Source organism: Geotrypetes seraphini, chromosome 1 (genome assembly GCF_902459505.1).
Source record: "Geotrypetes seraphini chromosome 1, aGeoSer1.1, whole genome shotgun sequence".
Lineage (NCBI taxonomy): Eukaryota > Metazoa > Chordata > Amphibia > Gymnophiona > Dermophiidae > Geotrypetes > Geotrypetes seraphini.
This window is the reverse complement of record NC_047084.1, coordinates 340597656-340622512: the sequence shown is the minus strand read 5'-3', so window position 1 is coordinate 340622512 and position 24857 is coordinate 340597656. Positions and strand designations below refer to the sequence as shown.

At 42.0% G+C, this 24857-nt stretch overlaps 1 protein-coding gene across 2 annotated transcripts in view; it reads right to left on the bottom strand.

Annotated features, from left to right (window-relative positions):
* Positions 1-24857, bottom strand: part of MOB1B (MOB kinase activator 1B) — a 119784-nt gene that overhangs the window by 29581 nt on the left and 65346 nt on the right. For both annotated transcript variants that reach the window (XM_033961075.1, XM_033961066.1), the window contains 3 exons: positions 20028-20194; positions 7106-7199; positions 3715-3848 (listed from right to left, as the gene is read on the bottom strand). In XM_033961075.1, the coding sequence (XP_033816966.1) occupies positions 3715-3848; positions 7106-7199; positions 20028-20082 (283 nt within the window). In that variant the 5' untranslated portion in view covers positions 20083-20194. The remainder of the gene's footprint in view (positions 1-3714; positions 3849-7105; positions 7200-20027; positions 20195-24857) is intronic.

The following is a 24857-nucleotide window of genomic DNA, read 5'->3' as shown; positions in this document are numbered from 1 at the left end:
CCCAAACTATAGCTATATGATGCTGAGTTCTACGTTATGAGTCACTGCACAGGAAAAGGATCTAGGTGTCATTGTTGAGGATAAGTTGAAACCTTCAGCTCACTGTGCGATGGTGGCTAAGAAAGCAAATAGAAAGTTAGGAATTATCTGGAAAGGAATGGAAAACAAAGATGAAAATGTTATAGTGCCCTTGTATCACTCTATGGTACAGCCGCAACTTGAATACTGTGTGCAGTTCTGGTCGCCATATCTCAAAAGAGATATAGTGGAATTAGAAAAGGTATAGAACAGTGCTGTAAGATTACTTCATCATTGTTCTTAGTTTGATCATGTCACACCACTTTTAAAATCAGAACACATCCTACTGGTGTCATATTGCATTCCTATCAAATATAATATTCTTTCTCTCAGATTCTATTGAGTGGTCTTCCTTCTTTTCTAAATAGTTTTCTGTTCCATACTCGCCACAACGAACTTCACAATCTTCTATTAGTAGTTCCCTTATTCTGCCATCCCTTCCTCAAATTTGATATGAATTTTTCATCTTCTGTTATGGCTCCCACTCTGGAATTCTCCGCCTTTATCAGAAAAATCATTTGCGAATTTCAAGACACAACTAAAGGCATACTTACTTCTCTTTAGCTTTCTATTCTTAATCTTCTTGGTAACCTCTCTCTAAAGTTCCATCTTTGGCTTTATCTCAACTAATGTGGGCAGAACAAACTTTAGTTTTTTCCCTTACCATATTGTTCATTCCTTCTCTTTCATCAACCGTGTTTTTTTTGTTGTTGTTTATTATAACCTACTGATTCCATTCTTTCCTCTTATTTCCTAGTTGCTTTGATTATTTAATTGTATTTTATGTTCCCTACCCTTTTTAATGTTTATATTTACTTATTTTAAATTTTTATTATAAACCGCTTAGATTTACCCTTGGTTTTATATTTGCGGTATGTTAAATAAATTGAACTTGAACTACAGCGAAGGGCATTGAAAATGATAAAGGTTTTAGGATGACTTCCCTATGAGGAGAGGCTAAAGCAGCTTATGATTCAGTTGATTCCTCTTATAGCCTATTTTAAATTTTAAATATAGTGATTATGCCTTTTATTAATTAAAATTCATGAGTGGTCGCGTTGTGGGTAACCAATTCAAACTTAGAGGGATCGGAGCCCTGATGAAACCCAGTATAGGGTGAAACATGTTGGTGATAGATCCCTTTGAATGCACCACCTCAGCTAAGTATTAGCTTTATAATAAGATTATTGGCAAAAGAGTCAGAGCAAAGTTCTTTCTTCACAATAGATTATAAGTGACCCGGTGAGGATATAATGTGTAAATCCAACCACTTTTGAAACTAAAATGGAGTGGATGGTGGCATTTGAGGGTCTGAAGACTAATTTATTTGAGTGGATTCACTGGTGTTGGTTTACAGTATACCATCTCCTTTGTGTATTGAACTGATATTATCCTCTCAAAAACATTTATTTACTATCCTTCCATCAACATATTTTATTAATTACAGCATGTCATATGTCTAATTAATGTTAAGACATTGTGGAAATCAATTTTAATAAGTTCATTACTATGTTAATATGCCTGTTTGGATGATCATATGATGAACTCAATCATTATTAATGAAATTTTTTATATTTGGTCTTATAATATAAGTTGCATTGTTCACAGATAATTTATTTAATTATTCTTGAAGTAATGGTTTTAATTGTAGTTTTAATTATAGATGCCTTGTTGTCCAATCAATCATTATATCAATTTTTACATTTTAGATTTTTAATATTTATTAACATTTATAGTATGATTTTTAAGTCTAATGTTTAAGGGGTCAATCATAAATATGATAGAGTCTGTTTTTTATGTAGATTTACAATTAACATTTCATATGTATCAGTTTGGGTCTGTCATTAATTGATTCAAATATGTTGACACCTCTTACAGCTAATTTAAAACTTTAAATACAAGGCTCCTTTTATGAAGCCGCATTAGCGGTTTAATGCACGTAATAGTGCACGCTAATTTGCTAGCCACACTAGCCGCTACCACCTCCTCTTGAGCAGGCGGTAGTTATTCGGCTAGCGCAAGAGTTAGCACGCGCTAAAAATGTGCGTGCGATAAAGCTGCTAATGCGGCTTTGTAAAAGGAGCCCACAGTGATTATGCCTTCTATTGATTACAGCAAAATATATAATAATAATAATTTTATTTTTATATACCGCCAAAGCCATAGTAGTTCGAGGCTGTATTAATGTTGAGACATTGTGCAAATCAATTTCAATAAGTTTGGATGATCATATGATGAGTCTAATCATCATTGATTAAATATTCTTTAACATTTGGTCTTATGATCAATAATAATAATAATAATAACTTTATTTTTATATATTTAATTATTCTTGAAGTAATGTTTTTAATTGTAGTTTTAAATATAGATGCCTTGTTGTCTAATCAATCATCACATTAATTTTCATATTTTAGATTTAATACTTAATATATTATAGTATGACTTTAAATTTAAAGTTTAAGGGGGGTCAATCAAATATGATTGAGTGTTTATGTAGATTTGTAATTTAACATTTCACATGTTATCAGTTTGGGTTAGTCATTAATTTATTCAAAAATGTTGTGTTACTATCAGTCCTTTTTTACAGTCTATAAATGTAAATTTACAGTCTATAAATGTAAATAGTCATGTAGATATAAAAGGTTTAATATTCATTTGTCCCAAATGATTTAGACAAACATGTCATAAGAAAATTTATGACTAAATAGAATATGTACATAATGTTTAAGAACATATCTATAAAGCACCTCTTTATTGTTTTATCCTTATTACTTAACATTCTATGGGTATTCATTTGTAAAATCTCAGTATATCTTGCTATATGTATATTATATCACATTTTGTCATATATTTTATAGAAAAATTGTCCCCTGAAGAAGGCGACATGGTTGCCGAAACTGGGTCCTAGTTGGGATTTTGGTTTTTTATATTTTTAAAGACTACAAATCAATAAAGACTCATTCTCCCTTGCTGGTTGAGACATCTCAAATGCCTCTTTTGCTATTCCACATAGTATCTCAAGGCTTTGTTTTCTTCTTTTTTTTCCTCTGCTGTTTTATCTGGCATAATGATGTTTATTATTGGGGCATCTTGTATGCCTTATGTAATTTTATATTTTGATGTACATTAGGGTTTCACCAGTTTTTGCCTTAAATGACATTCGTCATTGATGCAATGTGTATGTCATATGCAATTTGATTTTATATTTAATATGTAATTTGTTATAGTGTGTTTTTGTATTGATTTGTACGACAAATGTTAATGTCTTATTTTGTATGTTAATATGCGACTTGCCCTGGATAAGGGCGGGGGAGAAATAAACTAACAAACCTCCCACTGTCAAGGCAGTTGCTCTACAGAAGGGAAGCTTTGCACTTCTATTTATGTTGTTGATACTTTGCTAATAAACAAAGGATTTAGGTTTCAAGTGTTATCAGTCTGGTACTTTTCATGCACACTAAACTCACTATTTTTTTAAATTGCTGTGTTTAATGCACATATTAAATTTTTGCTGCTTACTTCTCCATTAATCAGAGGCTGGGAAACCATCTATTGCAAGCTCATATCCACTTTTCCATTCATTCTTCTCCCAGCTGCAGACACATTTCAGTTCCAGGTCTACATTATTATTCTTACCTATTTTGGATGGGAAGAGTGTCTCATCATCCAGTTGGTCCTGCACCCAGGTCATCAGATAATCTATGTACTTTGGTGCAGAGCATTTTATGGGCTTCTTTATGTTAGTTCCGTCAGCCCAGTGGTATTCATACCTAGGAAACGAGCACAAACACAGGTCACCTCCATTATTTATATCCAGGGATTCATGTCATTACTTTTCAGTTTCCACTTTTTTTTTTTTTTTTTTAATTTTTGAACAATAATTTCCAGAATTGTGATAGAATGGGAAAGGTCCCAGATTTTCATCTCCAAGTGTGAAACGGATATTTTTTCTGGCAATTGAGTAAACTGGGCAAACTGGATGGAGTCTGCCATCTGTTACTATTTAAATGAACTGAACCCCCTTTCAGCCCGTATGCAGCGACTGAAACAGTCTTCAGGGAAGATCCCAGTTTCAGTTAGTGCAAGCAGGAGGCAAGAATAAGAGATAAAGAGGTCATGAACGTTAAGTGAACTTGTTGGAGATACGAGTGGGCACACAAGAATGGAAGAGAAGGGGAGAAGAGAGGAACAGGAACAAGATTGGAGAAGTTGCGGTGTTATCTGCATGAGTAGGGCGAGGCTTGATAACGAAGACCTGGATTGGAAATGATGTCCCCAGCAGTGAGTAGGAGGAGGAGCAGAAGAGTAGGGAAAGTGCGATGATGGCGATGCAGGAAGACAGGATGGGGGAGGGATGAATGAGGGGGAGAAACTGGAACTCTTTAAGAGCTGTGAAGAAGGTGGGTGATAGAATGGATGGTGACTTCAAAAAGTGGACATTCTGTATGCTGGGAGCTGCTTGTGCTGAAGCTGCAGACAGCTTACAGGGAGAACTTCTGCCTCAACAAGCCTGGAATCTCGACTGCTCATCTCTTCAGACTGCCTCTCAGGCCCCAACGAACCAGCCAGAGACCTCAACCCCTCTGGAACCTCAGAAACGCATAAGGGGGAAGGAAAGCAGTCAGCCCTGATCCTGGAAAATCTTCCACAGAGACATTCAGCCTGTGCTCAAGCCCACTGCAGATGAACCTGGGGCAAGCCTTGCTCCCAAGGGAACAGTCCCCAAGTCCCCAAATGTTAGTGCAGACTGTCCCAAGTGGCTGTCTATTCCTTTGAAGCAGACCCTTGACCTTTAAGTCTGTACTCTCCCGCAGCCAGAGCTGTCCCAAGAGTGGTATCCTCTGCAGCAATAAAAAGTCTCACAATTGGTTAACAAAAAAAAAAAAAAAAAAGACAATTTAATTGAAAATAAACACGAGCAGAAGAGACAGGCTCCTACCCTCTTGCTTGTAGAGAAACAAGTGAGGAATTAAGAAAACAGCTCAGATGGATGGGAGGCGGAGCCAAATAATGCTAATGAAGTTGCCTACAAGAACTCTCACTAGAAGGGATTAATTGTCCACAGGTTCAGGAATAGAGAGTGTCTTGTCACACTAGAAGAGAACACCGAAGAGAACCCATTGCAAATACAATACTTGGAAATAAATTAGAAATATACAGTCTCTTATTCTCCCTACTCTATGGCAGTACTGTATATACTCGAATATAAACCAAGGTAACCTTCCCCCCCCCCCAAAAAAAAAAAAAAAGAAGGAAAAAAGGTTGACTCTAATATAAACCAAGGGGGGGTTCAATATTCAAATGCAGTGCCTTGCCAGTCTCTGCACCCAGCCCTCCTCCCTCCTTGCCAGGTTCTGTACTCTTTCCCCCCTCCTTCCCGATGTCTTGCAGGCCTCCACCAGGCTTGCTGTGAGACTTGATGCTCCAGCTGTGGCTGGGACAGGAGGGATTCCTCCTATCTCCTGTCCCAGCCTGATTCTATTTATTTTAATCTCCCTCTTGCCTCCCCCCACATACTTTAAGTATCCCTGGTGGTCCAATAGTGAATCGCGGCAGTAGTGACCTTCCTTTATTTCCGCTAGCTAATTGGCTGCCGCGAGTTCTCGCAGGACTGAGAGAAATCAGCTAGCGGCTCTGCATGGGCAGGAGTGAAGGAAGGTCGCTCCAGCCCATGTAGAGCCGCTAGCAGGACCTTGAGAACTTGCGGCAGCTAATTAGCTAGCGGTTCTGCAAAGGCAGGAACAATTCCTGCCGCGATTCACCACTGGATCACCAGGGATACTTAAGGTACACAGGGAAGGTGGGAGGGATCCCTCCTGTCCCGGCCACCGCTGGACCACCAGGTCTTATGGCAGGCCCAGCAGAGGTCTGCAAACAGGTTTAGGAGATAGGCAGGTCAGTGCTGACTTGAATATACACCAAGACCTCCATTTTTGGGCCATTACTAAACAAACTTATCAACTTTGCGCATAGGATTTAATTTCCAATGACTGTCATGACAAGTTGTTTAATCTGTCTATAAAAATTGAAGCTACATTTTTCCTATAGTTTTGCAATGTGAATATCTAGAAATTGTGTTGAAATTGCTTCAGTTTTCAATATAAAATTAAAAATTCCATGATATCTATTAGTATATCTGCTATGATATGCTGGGGATCTGGATAGAATGGGGCCTCTTTTGTAAATCAATGTTATTTTTACATTAGCATGTAAAAGACTAGACTTCAAATTGAAAAACCAGGATGCACCAGTGGCAACAGAATATATATAAAAGGGATAATTTAATGTGGGTTACTGTTAAGATGTGTTATTTTACTGTTAATCCCAGTTACTAAAGAACTGGATCTCATTGCATGAAAAATGGGACCTGTGATAAAATAACAAATTAATGGTAAAATAATATATCTTCAGAATTAGGTCATTAAGAAAGACCGCCTTCAGTTGTTCAAATGGTAGCATCTGCTGGAGGTAGAAAAATACTGGACAATTCCAGAAGGATCCCTCTTATGTACATGTAATATCACAAGCAAAAAAAAAGCATCTCTACCACCATCTGTTGGTAGGAAAGGGACACAGTATTCAATAGAGTACCAAGTTGAGAACAGCAGGGATTCACTACAAATTACAGCACACCACTTCCTACAATCTGAACTCCATCACTATCAAATTAAAATCAGTGGCTAAAATTTGTCACATAATTTAACCACCATCTCTCTATACGCCAATCTTCTGACACAATATGCCCATATGTGTTTGCTACCCACTCAGAACATCTTTGCTAAATAAGAATTGCAAGCTACTTGACTGCCTGACAGGATCTGTAACATAATAAGTAAGTCCTTCACAACAGGGGAACAACCTCAGCTGCTGGCGAAGCCCAGAAAGGAGCAAACAGAACCTAGTACTGCCTGGCAACACAATATGAAGTTCAAAACCAGCAGAGGTCATCCGCTATAGTGCACTACAGTTCTTAACCACCCACTGCAGAGTTGCATTAAAGTGAACAGTGCACAATATTGTGCCTTACTTCGGTCCAGCAGACATCAATGGGCAGCTTTCCTCTGTACAGAAATCCGTGATGGTTCCATATAGCATATTGATCTGGTTGAAGAAATCCACAGCTGCAAAATACCAAACATGAAGTTCATGAGTGGCGACTAAGCATAGTGCAGGATTAATTAAGGCAGGCCTTCTCAGAGAGTTTATGACACTAAAAAAATCAAGAAGGCTGAATGAGAGGAAAGACATTAGCATTAACAAATTCGAGGATAACAATGCTATGTACAGAAATGTACAGTAGAGGCAGCTCCAGGCATTGAGTTTTAGAGTTATGTTCTTGTCTGGGCTTGAGAAACAGAGGAAGGGACAAAAAGTCTCATTTGGGGTTTTTTTTGGTCTTATAAAAGAAATATTGATAATAGTTTAAAAATATAATTCTTCTTAATCATAATACCATTCTGAATGTTTTTCTGCAGTTTTTCAAACTATTAGCATAGATTCTTTATGCTACTACAGTAATTCTGAATATAGTTACAAGATACACTTAGCAGAAAAATGGCCAGTCACTACGACATGAGCACCATCTTTTTTTTATCAATTTTGATCCTGTAATTACAGCAAAGCCCAGGGTGGGTTATCATAAAACATACATAATGAGAACATTAACATAATACAAATTCTAACCTCCCCTAAAAGGTAACACCTATCAACCCAAAGTCTTCCTCCCCTCCAGCTCAAAGAGACTGTACTAAGTTAATTCCTGCTCTCCATCTTGTTGCTATCAACTTCCATTTCTTCCTCCTTTTATGGTAACAGTTCATCTTTCAACTCTTATTTACCCAACGCTTCATTTTCTTCTCTCCTGCACTTCAATTCTTTTGAATCCTATATGGGTCACCCATTTCCCTATTCCTCCATTTCCATATCATCTTTTATCCTTATCCCTTTTTTCCCCCCGTTTTTTCCCCACCAATTCCTCTCCTGCATCCACCCTGCCTACAAGCCCTCATTTTCTCTGAACATGCCCTCTCAGATATGAGCAGAAGGGAACCTACAGTTTGGACTAGTGGGTTCAGCAGTGGGTTCAGCAATTTTACACTGGTACTCATAGTATGTAACTGAGAGTGATTATACTAGTGAAGAGTGGCTCTAATTTTCATGTGGATTTAGGCATAGGTATCAAATCTTGATGTGACCTGTTTTCACCACTAGGCTACCCCTTTACTCCAGTAACATGTTATACTTCTTTTCTAGTAGAGTGCTGCACTAGTGGTCTGAACACAGTAGAACATTAATTGTGCTCTTATGCTCCATAACTCTCCTATTGAACTGTCTATAGTCTTCTTCATACAGATTTATGTGCATGGACACATAGCGATGTCCACCACTCCAAAACTCTTGCAGTTTGTCAACTTGATGAGTTCATACTTTTCTCTTATAGATGGGTGGATAAAGGTCTTACAGACAGCAGTTGCCACATTTATGGTGTCCTTCTGGTTTCTGAATCAGTGGCTGAGCTGTGTTAGGAAGAGTGTCCACCAACTCATAAGCAGCACAAGTTTATGGATAGGTTTATTTTTGTGTTGTACATGCCATGTCCTCCCTGGAGAGGGAGTGATCTGGATTAGTCGTTACAAACTGAGCAGAGACTTATTTTTATATGCTCTCTCCCCTGCCCACTGCATGGAGCAAGTAGTTAGCTATATATGGGAAGAGACTGGGCCTGTAGCTTCCAGGGTGCGGCCAACCAGCAAATCATTCACTCATCCGTGCTGAGGATGCTCTGCTCACCTCGCGTGCAGCCCAGAGGGACCATGGGCAACGAGTAATGCTGCTGCAACATTGAATGAAGGGGGGAAGCTGGCTCAAAGTTGATGTTCACAAGTGTGGATGGGGCACAAAGATCCAACACCCACAAGGGCAGTGTCAAAGCCTGGAAGTCACACCAGGGGAGGACAGCAACCTGGGGCCTGCACCAGAATGGCTGTGCAAGCCTATCTGGGTCGAAGAGAAATTGCTCGTGGTTAGAGCCAAGCCCAATTGCATGGTAGTTTCAATTAGAGAATGACACGGTGAAAAAATTGGTCCCCGTCACCGCCCCGTCCCCGTCTCACCATCCCCGTCACCGCCCCGTCCCCGTCTCACCATCCTCTTCACCGCCCCGTCACCGCCACTGCCACCCCATTCACCGCCCCGTCACCGCCACTGCAATCCCATTCACTTTTCTTTATTTACGTATAAAGGAAACATTCTTTAAAACTTTAAAACTTAGTTAAATATTAGTTAATAACTATACAAAAACAAAACACGCAGAGAAAAAATTAATTAATATAAATTCTCAAAACTGACACATTTTGATCACTAAATTTAAAATAGTTATTTTTCATACAGTTTTTCAATCACTAATCTTCCACCACCCCTGGGGCTAGCAATGCAAAAACAAACACGACATGTACTTTAAATGCTGCCGTGATTAGCATAGTGACCGCGGCTACGGCTGCAAGTCTCCCCTCCCCCCAGCGATCACGGCAGGAGGGCACCCAACCCCTCCTGTAGACCCCCCCAACGGCCCTCCCGACAATCGCAGCAGAAGGGTACCCAACCCCTCCTGCCGGTCCTCCCAATGGCCTCCCCTAAGATCGCCGGCAGGAGGGTACCCAACCCCTCCTGCTGGACCCCCCCCCAACGAACCCTCCCACCCCAGAACCCCCTTAGTCTTACTTTCCAAGTTGGACCGGACGGCTCCTCACACGTATGGCCAGCAGGCTTGCCTCCGTCCAAATGAGGCGGGCCCGCCCTTACCCTGCCCAACCCACAGGATCCTAGGGCCTGATTGGTCTAGGCACCTAAAGCCACTCCCGCTATAGGAGGGGCCTTAGGTGCTTGGGCCAATCAGGCCCTAGGATCCTGTGGGTTAGGCAGGGGAGGGGAGGGGCGGGCCCGCCTCATTTGGACGGAGGCAGGCCTGCTGGCCAGACGAGCGAGGAGCTGTCCGGTCCAACTTGGAAAGTAAGACTAAGGGGGTTCCGGGGTGGGAGGGTTCGTTGGGGGGGGTCCAGCAGGAGGGGTTGGGTACCCTCCTGCCGGCGATCTTAGGGGAGGCCATTGGGAGGACCGGCAGGAAGGGTTGATCTGACAAATGAGGAGCACGGTGAAACACAGGTAAATAGCGGTTCCTAGAAGGGGGTACATTGGCCCGCGGGGACAAACCTGTTCACCGTTTCCGCGGTCGGTGAATGGCCTTGTCCCCGTCACCGCAGCGACTGCTAGTTTTCTTCCCCGTTTTCGGCGGTGACCCGCGGCTTAAATGCGGTGGCCGCGGGTAAACCGTCACCGTGTCATTCTCTAGTTTCAATCCCCTGGGACAGAGCAGAGGCTGCCTCTTCTGCATGCCAATCCTGTTGATGGGCCTACGAGGGTACAACTGATGTTTCAGGTGGGGATGGGCCCCATAAAGTTTGCTGTTTGAGGCAGGAGTGACTATCCTTTGAAAGTGTTGCCTGCTCTTTTCTGAAGACCTGACCACCTTCCAGGTCTACAGCATGGGCTCACTGGTTGAGGCAGGTGCAACTCTCTAAACCTTGAGAGTATTGCCTGCTCTTTCCTGAAGACCTGGCTGCATTACAGGTCTGTGGGCCATGCAAAAAGTGATTCTTGCGGGCTCACGAAAGGAGATCCTTGGGAGACCAGGGTCATATGCCTGCCTTCCCTGGAGACAAGGGGTAGTTCCAAGAGGATTGTGTCCCGGATTCTTGTAGTTCTTCATTGTCTTATGGAAGAGAGAAATTAAAATTTGAAAGGGAAGAAGAAATGTAAGAGAGCAAGAAAACCCTTCCGCATGGCTGGATGGAGAGAACAGACTGGAAAGGAAAAGGATGTAGAGGGTGTGTGGGGGTGACCTGCACATGCTCAGAGGAGCCTAGAAAAAGGCACTTCTGAGCTTTAGGAGAGCTATCCTTCCATGGCGCCGTCAGATGATGTCACCCATTTGTGGCTGATTCATCTTGCTTGTCCATGGTGAATACATTTTTTTACTAGCTTTTAGAGACTAAAACCTCCTTCAGGTCTGGAGAACAGTATAGTGTTATTGTATGTTTGTCCTGATTTAAGGAAGGAGGTTTTGGCATCCGAAAACTAGTTAAAAATGTAATAAGTTAGTCCAATAAAAAAGTATCACCTTATTTCTGTGTGTTCTCAGAGATTACATGAGTGTGTGATCCCCAGAATGAGTGCATGTGCACACATGTGGCTCTCATGTTACAAAATATAAAATGTGGCCCTGATTTAAAAAAAGAGCTAGGACAAGCCCGACAGACAATCCAGAGTTCTTGCACACATTTGTTTTAGGCACCAGCAGAAGATTAAATTTCCATGGAAGGCATATAGATAAGTTATATCAAGGATGTCGGCATGCTGGGGTCACTGCTGATACCTGTTGGAGGAGGACTCAAATGCCTCTTTTTCCCCAAAAAACTGGATTAAAAAAAACTAGTAAGCCATAAAGCACAGTTACCGGAACAGGTGTTATCCAGGGACAGCAGGCAGATATTCTGACATGTGGGTGACGTCATCCATGGAGCCCCGATGCAGACAGCTGCAAAAGCATTTTGCTTGAAGAACTTTAGAAAGTTTGTGACTGATCGCACAGCGCATGCGTGAGTGCCTTCTTGCCCAATGTAGGGCACTCATCTCCTCAGTTTAGATAGCCAGCTAAGAAGCCAACCAGGGGAGATGGGTGGGTTGTGAGAATATCTGCTTGCAGTCCCTGGATAACACCTGTTACAATAAGTAACTGTGCTTTATCCCAGGACAAGCAGGCAGCATATTCTCACATGTGGGTGACCTCCAAGCTAACCAGAATAGGATGGTGGGAGTGCTGGCCTTGTACAAAATTAAATTTGAAATACTGAGAGGCTGAAGGGCCCATCCTGTCTGGACAAAAGTGCCAGATAATAATGAAAAGTGAAAGATATGAAACAAGGAGAAAAATAGCAGCTTCATCTATTCTGTCAATCGAAATAGATTGAGAAAAAAATATTGAAGCTGCCAAACTGGAACTGTTGAAGAGCTGGGACTCGACTGACTAAGAGCAGCCAAGCCTGAAAATAACAAAATAAGATCCAACTTGTTGGGAAGTAAACCCCTGGAAACAGGATACCCCAACTTGTTAATGTCGAAGAAGACAAAACGTTGGAGAGATGATCTGTATGATAGTCTTCTGCAAAGCAGCAGCTAATGCTCGCTTGCAGTGTATAGTATGAAGAGTCGATGCTCCTAAATGAGAATAAGACTTACAAAAAATACTGGTAGCACAACCAATTGATTGGAATAGAAATCAGTGATAATCTATTTAAAAAGTTAGTAGTTAATGACAACTATTAAATAATAACTTTGAATGAGTGCGAAGCACAATATTGTCGAGGAAGAAACACTGTAAAAAGTGGATTTGCTACTCATGGCTCAAGCCCATTCACTCGTCTGGCAGGAGTGCAAGAGAGATGAGAAAAAGAACTTTTCAAGGAGAAAAACAGAAGGCATTGATTCAAATGTAAACTTCCATAAGTGGACAGGAACCACATTGAGAACCCATACCACTGAAAAGTGGTTGTACATTGAAAAGATTTTTCATTAATCTAGGAAGGCAAGGATGAGCAGAAATAGATGTACCATCCACTGGCCAATGAAAGGCAGTAATAGTACTAAAACGAACTCTAACAGAAGTGAGTTTGAGACCAGAATCTGACAAATGGAGGAGAGAAGTCAAAAATCAGAGAAAAAAATACAGAGATGACTTCAGATCCTAATGAGGAATAAGACACCTAGCAGAAAAAAAGGTGTCCATTGTTGCTGGGAACACTGCAAAATGGCTGGTGTACTGGAAGTTGTGAATATCAATGCAAAAGGCTGAGAGAAATGAGGAACTGCTGAATTCAGCCTAAGAAACAGGAATCTGTCAGGAGCTAAAGCTGAAGATTGGAATGTAGACCAAACCTCAACTCTGCAAAAGAATAGATTAGCAGAGGTATTGACATCAACTAACTTGAAAAAGAAGGAAAAATCAAGGTTGTCTGAGCCCCCAAGGAGCTACTGGAATCATCGTGGCAATCTCCTGCTTTAACTGGACAAGCATCTGAAAAGAAGAGAAAGGCTGGACACATCTGGAACTTGTTCATCCAGTACAGGAGGACAACGGCCACTTCTAGGAGATGAAACACACAAGTCTGCCGTGAAAATGGAGTAGCTGATCAGCGAGGAAAGACGCAAGGAAATCTACTTGCGGAGTTTCCCATATAGAGGCAATGTAATGGAGAAATTGCTGAATCTAAAGTCCAATCATGAAGATGAAAAATTGCTTCTGAGAGTGTTCGCCAGAAAAAAATTCACACTCCCTGAAATGGAAAAACAGTTTTAAGAAAAACTGCTGTGAAGCAGCGCCTAATTCCGAACTTTGAGGCTTTTGAGGCTCTTGTTAGTTAAAAATTTCGCTCCACTTGGCTAGGTAATATAGCCTATTTGTATGTGAAGGTCCGTACGGACTAGAAGATCTGAGAGAAATAGACTGTGAAGCAAAGAGCATGCAGTTGAGCTCAGCCAGAATAGAGTAAGTAATCCGTGAATAGGACTGACTGAAGAAGAAAACAAAACAAAGAAAACAAACAAACCTCGCTGAACTGTAGAGGTCGCCTTGAAAAGGGAATCACATGGACTGCGAAGGCTATGTGCTCTATGTGGAAAAGTAGAAACGTTGGGCCAGAAATGGCCAAATGTAAATAGAGTGTTCTGATATTGCTGAGTACGGTAATGATAAATACCCTGAATGAAGAGAGTCTGTTATGCCATTAAGAGCACACACTGAGACATAGGATCCTGATCGAGCTAGGTGATCAGGGAGCAACCCCAGTAGTTAGATTAAAATGAATATGTTCTAGATGCAGGTATCAGAAAAAGAAATAAATTCCACAAGATCGAAAGAGTATAAACCATTGATCAAATAGGGAAGCAGAAGTTACACAGTAGAACATGTGTGTTTGTGAACAAAGAAAAGGGAAAGTAAGTCCTTGGTGTTCAATCAAAGAATTGAGGGGAAAAAAAACATCCTAAAAAGGATATAGTGGCCTCCACCTCCCCCAAAACCACTTCCAACCCTCCAGGATATGAGAAACAGGAGGAAGAATATAGGAGAAAAAAAAGCATCGAAGTAATGGAATGCCTGTAGAAAACACAGGCTAACATTGGTGATACAGTGGAAGGCATGACTAAAGAAAACCCAGTTAATCCTGCATGATAGCAATATCTGTTGCAGGGTTAAAAAATGGCAGAGAACTAACTGACAGGTTCTCCACCATTGGTATTCTCCGCCACATCATGCCCAAAGTCGGGAGCAAGTCTAACTGAAGAACATAGTGTCACACGGTGGTCTGGTCCTAAACATTGGAAACACCCAGAAGTACAGGATAGGTAGTGAAAAAAGTGGCATCTGGTACACATTTTGAAAGTGGTCAACAGGCAGGACATTGAAGGAAATACCACCTCAGGATAGAGAACACGCTTGTTGAAAACAAGCCCAGTCCAACTTTGATACACAGGCTAACATTGGTGATACAGTGATAGCCCAACTTTGCAGTTGTGGGAGCCCCTCCAACAGGCCGTTACCCAATGATATTGATGATGTAGTGGCAAGCAGATATCGCAGCAAAAATGTAAAATAGGACAGCATGGTCTTAATCCAGAATTTCAAGCACTGGGTGAAGTAACATTCGAATTGAAAACTCCATAGGTCAACATAGAGTTTCAGTATAACCAGCACTCAACAGCCTGTTGCTCGAAGACATTGGTGGTAATATGATGCTGAAGAAGCTTGAGTTCCTCTGACAGGCTGTACACGGATGGGAGGCTCTGCTATATGTCCATGGGTCTATCTTCATGCCCTGGAGGTACTTCAGGGTATATTCTACTACCAGAGATTGGTGGTGGAGCAGTGGCGTTCTGATGTTGAGAAACATGGCTCGATGACTATCAGTGGCGTAGAAACCCACCCACACTTGGTAAGGAGCAACGCTGAGGCTGGACCTGTACTGAAAGAGTCCACATGAGAGTGAGCCTGTAAAACAGGCTCCGAAACTAACTGAAAGAGAGCATCAAGTTTGTCGTAGACATAGAAAAAACACTGGAAGTTACCACCAACTCCACAATTAACCCATGTATGTAGGAAATAGTTGAAGAAGTGCAATCTATAGCCTTCACAGACATTGCAGATCTTAACAGCAGAGACAATCCAACATCTGCATCTTCCAGGTAAGGATCAGGAAGAGGATATCAACGTTACAGGGTGTACACCCCTGAGAAATCCCTATGGTATTAGAAATGTCAAAGCAGAATGAAGGCAGAGCTCATTCATTTTGGTGTAGGTTTTTCTTTTTAAAGTCTTTGACAGTCCAATGAAGTGAAAAAAATAAAAGTCCATATGGGAGTACCCATCAACATAAAAACAAAGTGAAAAACAATGGTGTGGAATGTTGTACCAGGAATGGAAGAATAGGAGGAAAGAGAATTCAAATTGGTATTTGGAAACTCAAAGTACTATATAGTTAACGACCTTTGGTACCCTCAGTACGACATCATACCATTGAAATATGGGAAGAGAGCGTGACACTACTTTTAGAATGCCTGCTCCGATATTTGGGTCATGGATGCTCATCATATTGGAGTCGTCGTTATGAATAGAAGCACTGATATCAGTGATTTTAGAATGAATATGCTTTGGTACCCTTGACACCATCGATATCATGGACACTGGCACCATCGACATCAGTCACATGGTCGATACTGGTGGCAGATGTAAGACACTAGTACCCATTAGGCCTGCCTGCCAGTACTCGAAGTGTCGCATCTCACCTAAAGAGGGAGCTAAGAAGATGCAACCCTCATGAAATCAGGCAAAATGCAATGTGATCACATTAAAGTTGGCATGAATGAGCTCAATGACATATGATTTGCAACATAGTCCTCCATTTTCTTGAAAAAAGGTGAAGATTAAAAATAAAAAAAAAAAGAGACATCGAGGAAACTACCTGAGCCAAAATTTAATCCGAGGCTGAGGCAGTGTAAAGAGGCCTCGCCGACAAGAAGTCCGTGAGGGAAATTAAAAACTCGCAGACTGTGTGACTGCTTCTTCATATACGGCAACCAGTGCTGTACGCAGTACTCCAGGTGAGGGTGCACCATGGCCCGGTACAACGGCATGATAACCTTCTCCGATCTGTTCATGATCCCCTTCTTTATCATTCCTAGCATTTTGTTTGCCCTTTTTGCTGCCGCCGCACATTGTGCAGACGGCTTCATCAACTTGTCGATCAGAACTCCCAAGTCCCTTTCCTGGGAGGTCTCTCCAAGTACCGCCCCGGACATCCTGTATTCGTGCATGAGATTTTTGTTACCAACATGCATCACTTTACATTTGTCCACATTGAACCTCATCTGCCATGTAGATGCCCATTCCTCGAGCCTGATTATATCACGTTGCAGTTCTTCGCAATCCTGCGTTTTCACTACTCTGAATAACTTTGTATCATCTGCAAATTTAATCACCTCACTCATCGTAACTATGTCCAGATCGTTTATAAAGATGTTGAAGAGCATGGGTCCAAGCACCGAGCCCTGCGGCACCCCACTGGTGATGCTCTTCCAGTCCGAGTACTGTCCATTTACCCCCACTCTGTTTCCTATGCTCCAGCCAGTTTTTAATCCACGTGAGTAGTTCACCCTCGATTCCATGGCTTGGAATTTTCTGAAGTCGGCCTTCATGCGGAACCTTGTCGAACGCCTTTGCGGAAACAGAAATCAAGCAGGACCCAGCAGTTGGGAAGGCCCAAAGAAAGCAAGAGCAGCAAGTTGTAAGCTTCCCTCCCTGCCCTATCTCCCACCTTAGCCTGTGGCGAAGTAAACCCATGCTCCAGGGCTCTAAAAGGTAACACTGTGCATGCCGGCTTCCCTTCTCATCCCTCCCCCCCTCAGGACTTAACTTCCGGTTTTGGAGAGGAATAAGGGAAGTCAGCACACACAGTGTTTCTGTTAGAACCCTGAAGCATGGGTTCAAGTTGCTTGCTGGCACTTAAAAAAAAATAATAATAAAAAAAAAATGTCAGGCTGAGGCAGGAGTCGAACATTGAATTTCCGGCGGCTCTTCAGGCTGTTTCGAGTCAGCCCAGGGAATCCCCAAACCGGTGAGAGGGTGTTTTTTTAAAATGTTTGAGCAGCGGGGGCAGCAGCAGGATTCGCAACCGAGATGACAGTCAGGCGGTCATCTAAATTAGCCGGGTGGAGCGCCCAGCTAAAAGGCTCTAGGGAGAACACTGGGAAGGAGACACTGCAACATGATTAATGTTTTAACTGCAATTAACAATTAATGCATTAATTGCAGAGTTAACTGCAATTAATTTACAGTTCTAGTTCTCCCCCACCACATATGGCCTCACTTTTGTCCTGCATTTCAGGACACTTCATTTCAGTCACTACTGACTTACACAAACAAGGCCTCATATAAAAGTCTCTGTACACAGATCTTTGTTCCTCTATATCTCCCATGAGAGATGTTCCTCTTATCGTCGCACAATCCAGGTTTGTTAGTATCTCCCCAACCCTCAAGCTTCTGAATACAAAACCAAGAAAATGTAACTGTATCCAAAGAAGGCCCAGAAAGAACCTTTGGATGGTGAAAGGACAGAGGTGTTGAGGTTAGATGGCCATTCAAGTCTAGGAAGAACCTGCCCTCTTTGGTTTCAGTTGAAAATGAATGGGCATTTTTGACTGAAACCTAAATCTAGATGTTGGTTTTGGTGTCAAATACAAAACCAAATCAGGTAGCTTCTAGTGGCGTCTAAAGATGGGGAAGAGAAGAAGATGCTGAGTGCAATAAGTGTGCTGCACAAAGCACGGCCTGGACCTGGAAGTGGCAATTTCTCCATGGAATACTTGACCAGGTCTGAAAGCACACAGGTCAGGAAACACTGTACTAAAACACTGCATGGCAACTGTAAAAAAAAAAAAAAAAAAAAGGAAAGCTAGATACAAACAATGGCTGTAATAGGAATGGGTGTTTCATGTTAAGGATATGTTAAGGGAAAGTATATTCCACAAAGACCATTGCCATGAGGGAAGGACACTATCAAAGTTCACCGGGAATGATTCATATACACTGCTCTATAATATCTTCCACATATGTTAGCTGAATTATATTGAATGAGAAGAAATTCCCATGGGTAATGCAGGTTCAGTCCTATGCAATCTAGACAAGCTAGTTGCTGGTATTGACTTTTTATGAGTTATTAGAATTCAATATGGAGATGGAGTCTACAGCCCTGACTAATGGCCCCATATTGACTAAGGGAAGAACAGTTTATCTCCCAGCTACTGAAATGCATCATGTAGAATGATGAATTTTCTACTTGGGAATGGGAGCTCCAGCTGGGGCACACACAAGCAATGTAATCCAGCTGATAGTCAAATGGAACCCCCCCTCCCTCCCACACACATCTTTAGTAAACAGTGAGTTTGTGATTGTTAGACTACATATAGTATGTGCACCAGAACATGCTTTCTGAACCCCTTCTAAGTGCCTAGCCCAGTGTTTTTCAACCTTTTTTGGGCAAAGGCACACTTGTTTCATGAAAAAAATCACGAGGCACACCACCATTAGAAAATGTTAAAAAATTTAACTCTGTGCCTATATTGACTATATATAAAGTAATTCTCTTGAATAGGAATCAAATAAACACAAGAAAGTATTTTATAATTACTTTATTATGAAATATTAAGTAAACAGAATAGTGAAAAATTATAAAATACTTTATTCAGTGCGAAACCTGGGCCTGTTTGGCTGAACACAAAGCTGATATTCTGGCTGGAATCGAAGAAAGACACACACGTAGCTCTTCGTCAACAGCTCTCAGTCTCTCTCTGTATTTGGTTTTTATAGCATACAAAAATAGACAAATATACCCTCCATCCTTTTTATTAAACCACAATAGCAGTTTTTAGCGCAGGGAGCTGCGCTGAATGCCCAGCACTGCTCTTGACGCTCATAGGCTCCCTGCGCTAAAAACCACTATTGCGGTTTAGTAAAAGGTGACCATATTGTAAAATATAGACAGCAGATATAAATTCAGAACTGTGCATAGTAAGTGAAGGGAAGTTTTCATCTCTGGGAATTTACCCAGTTAATTATTAAGTTATCTGGGCAAATTCCTTTGAAAACTGTGCCTCCACTTTGCTAAATTTAAAATAAAATCATTTTTCCTACCTTGTCTGGTGATTTCTGGTTGCACTTTCTTCTTCTGACTGTGCATCCAATCTTTCTTCCCTTCTATCAGCCTGTATGCTTTCTCTCCTCCACACCTCATTCCCTCCCCCAACTTTTTCTTCCTCTCTCCCTGACCTTTCTTTTTTTCTGTTTCTCTTCTTTCCTTATGTTTCCCTGCCTGCCCCCTTTCTTTCTTTCTCCCTGCCGTTCCCCAAGCCACTGCCGCTGCCATCGGGGAACAGGACCCACCAATGGATAACAGGCCCCAAAGCCGACGCCGACGCATGCTCTCCCTGATGTCAATTCTGCAATTGGAGAGGAAGTTCCGCCCAGCCAGGCAGCGATTGGCTGGCCCGAACTTCCTCTCCGACTGCAGAATTGACGTCGGGGAGAAGAAGACTTATCGGCTCGATAGATTAGATCGCCAAGACAAAGTGAGTCCTGGGTGATCGACTCACTTTGCCTTGGCGAGCTACTGGCACCCCTGCCTCGGGCCCCCTGTCAGCTCCGGGCCCCTGAATGCAGGACTGGTAGTACTGCCCTGATGGCGGCCCTGCGGCACACCAGGCAACATCTCGCGGCACACTAGTGTGCCGCGGAACAGCGGTTGAAAAACACTGGCCTAGCCTCTGTAGGATAGGAAGGTGCTTACTGTTAACAGCGACCCATTCGTTCAGATCCTCGCCCTCTGGTAGTGTAACGGCCATCCTCAGATTACCACTCCCTAGTGTGGCCTCTGCATGCTTCAGGAGCTCGTATTGGTGGGAGCCCTCAGGGATATTCTTCTTTGGTTTGAAAGTCTTTGAAGAGCGACCACCACTAATTGGGAAGGAAAAAAAAAAATACAAAAAGACTTTTCAAACACACTTATTAAAATTTAACAACCAACTAGAAAAAAAAAAACCCAATCAGTTTAGAAGGTACTCTTGTTTTCATGTCAATAAAGCTCAATTAGTAATCTTCCTTTGATTTCTCTACACAGTCAGGAGAACCCCTAGAGCAGTGTTATTCAACTTCTTTTACACCTATGGAAATAAAAGAATTATTTTGTGGACCAGCAAACTACTAAGACTGAAATAACAAAACCCTGTTTCCGCCTCATCTCCATGAGCCTGGTCCCTGCAAACCATCTGATCCCATCCGCACAAGCCTCAGTTATGATTTTATATTTAACATATTTTATTAAAGTATAAAAAGAAACAATATTCTGTATAATTGTCATTTTATAAATACAAATAATACAGAGCAAGGATCAACAAAACCCCATTTTACGCCTAAGTTATGTATTGGGCTCCCTGAGCTCATTGATTACACTCCAGATTGGTTATATTTGGAATAGTGACTCATGTTTCCTTTACATCTTTGTCATGTTCTTAGTATCAAGATGTCTAAACTGTATAAAGATAACATAATTTTATTGGACACATGGAAAACCTTACGATTTGTCAGCAATCTAACAAATATTCCTATTAGTAAATCAACAAATCAAACCATATGGCTAAACCCCAAGATTCAAATTGGCGGATTTAAGATCATCTGGAAGCATTGGATGATTGCAGGAATAAGGACTTTAAATGATGTTATTTTAAATGGTAAACTGCTTGATTTTTCACAATTGCAACATAAATATGGTCTTAATAAATCACAAAGTTTTAGGTGGTTGCAACTGAAGCAGGCCATTCAGGTAGGGTTCCCTGAATGGAAAAATCTGAATACACAATATAGTCTGGAATTTCTATGCTTTCAGGCGGACTTTCTGGGACACCAGGCCGCACAGTGGTATAAAATTATAAGTGAATCTGTTAAAAAGAAACCTAAAAATGGACTCAAGAGTTATTTGGAGCATTGAGATTAGGCATCAAATTTCAGCATCTCAATGGCCACATATTTGGTCTTGGAGGATGAGATGTACAGTGTCTGCATCTGAGAGACAAACTTGTTTTTTTCTTCTGCATAGAGCGTTTTGGACCCCAGTTAGATTACAAAAGTTAAATAGTTCAAAGTCTAATAGATGCTGGCACTGTAATCTTGAAGTAGGGACTTTAGATCATCTTTTGTTTTATTGTCCCTTTATCTTAGCCTTTTGGAACTCAATTTGGAAAATTGTAAATTGTTTATTGGAAAAGCATGTGGCATTATCTTATGATACAATACTATTTGGTATGTCAATGAGGAAAAAGAGCCAAATATCATCAAATAATAATAAACTTTTATTGATATTGACAGGAGTTGCCATTCAGCATATCACAAGTAATTGGAAAAATTACAATAGACTCAATTATAATTTCTGGTGGAACTCATTATGTCACATATATAAAATGGAAAGAACAATAATTATACAACAAGGGAACTATAAGAATTTTAATAAAATTTGGGAGCCATTAACTTCTTATTGTAATGAGTAAATACCATTTTCTATTGAAATATACACTGTCTAATGTAAGGAAAGGGGAGGCTTTAAATTTTATTATTCATATTGGGGAAAATAATAGACGGAATGATGGGAGGGAAGGGTGGTAATTTTATGTATTATAAGATAAAATAGAAAGAATGTCAAGTGATGTGTTTAACTGTATTGTTGTAAAGTTTGTACACTTGATGTAAGATTGAAAAGGAATAAAGAACTTAAAAAAAAAAAACACAACAAAAAACAAACCAAAAACCCCATTTCCCCTCCCCTTCACATATATCCCCTCTATTATCAAGAAAACTGAATAAGCCAAATCATTACAGAATGCTACACAGAAATATCATGCTAACCGAATACCACAGTTACACATAACAGGAATAGGGGAGTGCAACTAGGGCAACTGCCCCCTGGTCAGAGAGAGCCCTAAGCCAGGTGGAAGCTAAAGAAACACTGCCTGGGCTTTGCAGTCCCTAGTTATGTCTAAGACTAGCTCTAGTAGGATGCATATTTAAAATCTGATATATTCTAATCACAAAATAGAAATAACATTATTTTTTTCTACCTTTTGTAGTCTCTGGTTTCTGCTTTCATCTTCTTTTCACTCTTGTCCTTCCAGCGTCTGCCCTCTCCCCCTTCCATATGGTATCTGCCTTCTTTCTAGGCCCCTCCCCCCTTTCCATCCAGCCTGCACCCCCTCTCTCCTTTTTACATGTTTCAATCCAACTTCACTGCCCTTCATTTTTCTCTCCTATACCAGATCTAGCATCTTTGTCCCTCTCTCCTTATTTCTCTGCTGACCCCCTTCCCAGCATCAATCTCTCTCTCATTTCCCTAATCTGATCTCTCCATTCCACCCTGACCCCTTCCCCTATCTCCCTGCCAACTTATTTCCTTCCTTTTTTCCTGCTACCTTCTCTCCTCCCCCTATTCAATAGTAACTTTCTTCTAGCAGCATCTCTCCTTCTCCCTCTCTCCAGGTCCAATAGCAGCTCTCCTTTTATCCAGCAGCTTCCCAGCCTCCAACAGTGGCTTCCTCCCCTTCCAGCAGCTCTCAGTACTTGCATGCAGCACCGATTCACTTAGGCAGCCTTGGGTCCTTTGATGGGTTGCACTGCCGCCAAGGAAAGAGGAAGTTGCATCATCAGAGGCAGACCGTGACTCAGCAAAAGCCCCAAGGCTGTCGAAGTGAATTGCTGCTGCAGGAAAGTACTGAGAGCTGCTGGGAGGGGAGCGGAGGAAACTACTATTGGAGGCTTTCGCCAGCAGGCATTTTCTGCGGACCAGCACTGGTTCGTGGACCGGCAATTGAAGAACACTGCCCTAGAGTACAATCTTTCCACGAGATCAGCACATTAATAAGGTCTGCAAGACTAGCCCACAGATCCTCTTCCCATCTTCCTGCTACCACAGAAGCAGAGATGCTTTGGCTCCCATGCCATTATCACACAGCGCTGAAGGGCATACGTTGTGCGGTACATTTTGACATTAAATAGATGGTCCCTGCTCAGAAGAGTTTACAATCTAACTTGGACAGACAGACAAGGTGAGAAGAGTTGAGAGTTGAAAGCAGTCTTGAAGAGGTGGTCTTGAACACAGCCAGAGAGAGCCTGTCGTAGGGATTTGGGCAGTTTGTTCCAGGCATACTATGCAGTGAGACAGAAGGAACGGAGTCTTGAGTTGGCAGAGGAGAAGGAAAAATTATGTTCTTACCTGTTAATTTTCTTTCCTTTAGATGCAGCAGATGAATCCAGAGACTAGTGGGATAATACACATCTACCAGCAGGTGGAGATAGAGAACTGAATAACAGGTAGTCCCATTGGTTGGCACACTCTCTGTTTCCTCAGTATTGCTCCTTGCCCAAGCATCCGGAACCAGAAACAAAGTCCATACGTAAAAAACTTCTTTCCCACAACCAATATCACACACAGGAATGAGAACACAACTACCAACTTAAACAAACCGCGGAAAACCCGCAACCAACACACAGTGAGCAAAGAACCAGCAAAGAACCAGGGTGGGACTCTGGATTCATCTGCTGCGTCTAAAGGAAAGAAAATTAACAGGTAAGAACATAATTTTTCCTTCCTTTTCAACAGCAGTAGATGAATCCAGAGACTAGTGGGATGTAGCAAAGCAGTCCTCAAGTCGGGTGGGAAGTGAACGCCGCCTCCGCAATAACCGAAGCCCCAAAGGCAGATTCCGCACGAACCGCCACATCCAAACGATAATGTTTCAAAAACGTATTCCGAGAAGACCAAGTAGCTGCACGACAAATCTCCTCCAAAGAAAACCCCCTGGACTCCGCCCAAGAGGTAGACATTGCCCTAGTGGAAAGAGCATGGAGCTTGTCCGGCAACCGCTTACCCGACGTTAAGTAAGCAGACGCAATGGCCTCCCGGACCCAACGAGCGATAGAAGCCTTGGACGCCGCCATACCCTTGTTGCGGCCTGCGAACAACACAAATAGGTGATCGGAACAACGAAAATCGTTAGTAATCTGGAGGTAATGTAAGAGAATCCTACGAACATCCAGCAAACGCAGAGAAGAGAAACGCTCCCCCCAGTCATCCTTCCGGAAAGCCGGAAGGAAGAGAGACTGGTTCACATGAAAAGGGGAGACAATCTTCGGAAGAAACGAAGGAACAGTCCTAACCGACACGCCGGAACTCGAAATTCTCAAAAAAGGATCTCTGCAAGATAGCGCCTGTAACTCAGACACTCGCCTGGCTGAAGCCAGAGCAACCAGAAAAACCACTTTCAACGTGACATCTTTTAGAGTAGCGCTCGTCAGAGGTTCAAACGGTGGCTTTTGCAACTCCTCAAGGACCACCTTCAGACTCCACTCCGGACAGACCTTCTTAACAGGAGGCCGAATATGCTGAACCCCTTTGAGAAAGCGAACGATATCCGGTTGGGATGCAAGGGAAGAACCAGACAACCGGCCCCTATAGCAAGCAATAGCGGCCACCTGAACTTTGAGAGAATTAGAAGCCAAACCCTTGGTCACCCCCTCTTGAAGAAAGGAAAGAATGGTAGAGAGAGAAGCCTGGAAGGGCGACCGACCCTGAGCC